Here is a 3,575-nt window from a genome sequence, read left to right as displayed (position 1 = left end):
CAGGATCGGGCAGTGTTTTATTCTGCTGTGCATGGGGTTGCTATGAGTCGGAAATGACTCGACGGCACTTAACAACAACAACAAGTTTTCCTGGGTCACTCACTGTCAGTGACTGTGCAGCTACATGACCTTCAGAGCAAGTGAAGTTCCCCTGCAATCAGCTGAGTGAGAGTTCTCTGTGGGGTGACAGCCTTGAGAACCCTGCATCCACTTGCTGAGCCGAAATAGTCCTCATGTGCTCTGACCCTTCACTCTTGACTTCCTAGGTTCTACCTCAGTTGCATGGGTTTCCCAGAGTGCCGGTCAGCCATGTGGTTTCCTGACTTTGTCCTAGAAGCCAGCAGGGATGAGAGTGTGTGTCCAGTCTGTCAGCCACAACCTGTTTACAGGTGAGCAAGCTTCCAGGTATGCTACAGGCCAATCTTGCTCCTGTCAGAGCAGAGGGAGATGCCCAGGGAACTGTTAACTCTGAGCCACTTCAGGGTTCTTAACCCTGTTTACCTGAGTGGGCATCTAATCCTGGCTTCCTCTTCTGTCATAAAATGGAAGAAAATGCCCAGAGAGCTGTTGATTGTAGGCACCTTGTTCTGCTGTGCCCAACTTCCCCTCACTGACCACACAGGGGCAAAACCAGACTGGTTGGGCAGGACATGGCCCTCCACACGTGACTGAACCTAGGAGGTTACTTTAACTGTTCTCTCCACATGGGCCATTGCTATATCAGGCTTGAAAATGTCATTTGTTTTGGTCACGAGACCCCTTTGCATTCTTAAAAATATCATTGAGAAACCCAAGGGGCTTTATATTTATTGATTTATGTTTGTGATTTGGGTGAAAATTTACAGAGGAAATTCACATTCCATACAGCAGTTCACATAAACTTTGTCTCATGACATTGACCACCATTCACCACAATGCAGCAGCTCCCCTCCCACTTCCTCCCGAGGGTCACCTCTTCCCTGTGTCCATCCCTCCATGCACCCCTGCCCCCTGACCTGTCTCCTTGTGCATAAACAGCCCTTATTTCTCCCATGATTGTTCTCTCCAAGGAGTGTATCTCCCTCAGGTAAATGTTCACCTTTTATGCCTGTCTTTTGTTTGGCTGGAAGCCATAAGTGTGGGTTCAGTTCCAGACCTGAAGGGCAGCTAAGGGCCATAGTCTTAGTGATTCCACCAGGCTCTGTCAGACCAGCAGACCTGGTCCCACTTTTTTTTTTTCCCTAGTTGTTGAGTTTTGTACCACATTGTTCTTCCTCTATCCAGGATCTCCTACCTAGATCCCCCTCTGAGTGGGTGACATTGGTAGCCGGGCACCATCTAGTAATTCTGGTCTCATAGTAGTATAGGCTGCAGATTGGATGGTGTACCAGTCTCTGGGGCTGATTGTTTCCATGAATCTTTGGTTTTCTTCATTATTCTTTGCTCTGGATGAGGAGAGACCCATCGTTGCATCTAGACAGCTGCTTGCAAACTTTTAAGATCCCAGTTGCTACTCACCAAAGTAGGAGGTGGAGTAATGTTTTGTGTGGTATGTTATGTCAATTGAGCTTGATGTCCCCTGCGACTGTGGTCCCGAGCTCACAGGTTCAACTACTCGCTCCCTATTGGTAGCTGGCTGTAACCAAGTGGTGACTACAACCTGTCCCTTGCCAGCTCTACTATATACCTGGGAATTCTTACAAAACCTACCAATACACTGGTAGAAACATTGTGTGCCAACCCTATACATGGTCTTGGGTACACTCCCCGCTTCAGGCATACCTACTAGTTCACCCTGTCCACCCATCTATCACCCATATACCCATGTTTGCCTTCACTGACAACACAGTACTGTATGTGCAAAAGGGTTCATCTTTGTTGTCTGTACCTCCCATGTACTTCTCTATGTATTCCTCTTCCTCGGTGCCACCATGTTGATCACTCACATTTGGTACATTGCCCTTCTTTTCACACAACTCAATACTTATCTCTCCCTATTTCACAGTGTGCCCTACCCTACCCTCCCGCACCTGGTAACCAACAAAGAAAATTTCCTTCCGTCTTATAATAAACCTTTCCTTGACTTTTACAATAATGGATTAATAGAATATTTGTCCTTCTGTGATTGACTTATTTCACTCAGCATAATGTCCTCCAGATTCATCAACGTTATGCAGTGTTTTGCAGATTCTATATTATTCTTTAGGGTTGCATGTTATTCCATTGTGGGTACTTACCAAAGTTTGGTTATCCATTCCTCAGCTGATGGACACCTAGGTTGTTTCCATCTTTTGGCTATTGTAAATAGAACATGGGTGTGCATATGTCTGTCCTTGTCATGGCTTTCACTTCTTTTGGATACATCCCTAGTAATGGAATGACTAGGTCAAATGGTATTTTATTTCCAACTTTTGAAGGAATTGCCATATTGCTTTACACAATGGTTGTACCATTTTACAGTCGCGCCAGCAGTGTGAGAGTCCCAAACTATCCACATCCTCGCCAGCATTTGTTATTTTCTGTCTTGTTGACCTTTGCTACTAGTGCTGGAGCAAGATGGTATCTCATTGTTCTTTTAATTTGCATCTCTCTAATGGCTAATGATCATGAGAATTTCTTCATATGTTTGTTGGCTGCCTGAGTGTCCTCTTTGGTGAAGTGTCTATTCATGTCTTCTTCCTCTTTTTTAATTGGATTATTTTTTTGTTATTGAGGTGTTGGAGTTTTCTATAAATTCTGGAGACAAGTCCCTTGTCAGATATGTCATTACCACGTATTTTTTCCCAATCTGTAGGTTCTCTTTTGACTCTTTTGGAAAGTCTTTGGAAGCACATAAAAAGAAGATCCCATTCATCTCATTTCTCTTCTGCTGTTGTGCATTTTGGGTTATGCTTGATAGTCTATTTATGCCATATATTAGGGCCCCTAAATTTGCCCCTAGTTTTTCTTTGAGGAACTCTATAGTTTAAGGTTTCACATTTAAGTCTTTGATCCATCTGGAGTTAGTTTGTATGTATGATGTGAGGCACAGATGGTGTTTCATTTTTCTGCAAATGGATCTCCAGTTTTGCCAGCACCATTTATTAAACAAACATTCTCTTCCCTATCTAATGTATTTCGGCCCTTTGTCAAAGATCAGCTGACCGTAGGTCGATGGATCTGTTCCTGGGTTCTCCATTCTATTCCATTGGTTTATGTGTCTGTCATTATACCAGTACCAGATAGTTTTGACTACTATAACTATATAGTAGGTTTTGGGATCCGACAGTGAGACCTCCTACTTTGTTTTTCTTCTTCAGTAGTGTTTTGCTTACCCAGTATCTCTTTCTTTTTGATGTAAAGTTAGTCATTGGTTTTTCCATATCCTTAAAAACTGTTGATGGAATCTGGATTGTGATTGCATTGAATGTATAGATTGCTTTGGATAGAATTAACATTTTATTTCACAATGTTCAGTCTTCCTATCCATGAGCATGGGATGTTCTTCCATTTATGTAGATTTCTTATGGTTTCTTGAAGTAGTTTTTTACAGTTTTCTTTGTACAGGTCTTTTGTGTCCCTGGTAAGATTTATTCCCAAGTATTTTATTTTTTTGG

The 3,575-nt window shown here is 42.8% G+C and overlaps 1 protein-coding gene across 1 annotated transcript in view; it reads left to right on the top strand.

Moving 5' to 3' along the window:
- TOP3A (DNA topoisomerase III alpha) overlaps positions 1–3,575 on the top strand; it is a 92,757-nt gene that overhangs the window by 74,501 nt on the left and 14,681 nt on the right. Inside the window, exon 17 of the mRNA XM_007941461.1 lies at positions 267–389. Coding sequence (XP_007939652.1) covers positions 267–389 — 123 coding nt within the window. The remainder of the gene's footprint in view (positions 1–266; positions 390–3,575) is intronic.

Source organism: Orycteropus afer, unplaced genomic scaffold (genome assembly GCF_000298275.1).
Source record: "Orycteropus afer afer isolate SDZICR_OR568_19922 unplaced genomic scaffold, OryAfe1.0 scaffold00080, whole genome shotgun sequence".
NCBI lineage: Eukaryota > Metazoa > Chordata > Mammalia > Tubulidentata > Orycteropodidae > Orycteropus > Orycteropus afer.
This window is presented reverse-complemented; position numbering and strand designations above follow the sequence as displayed.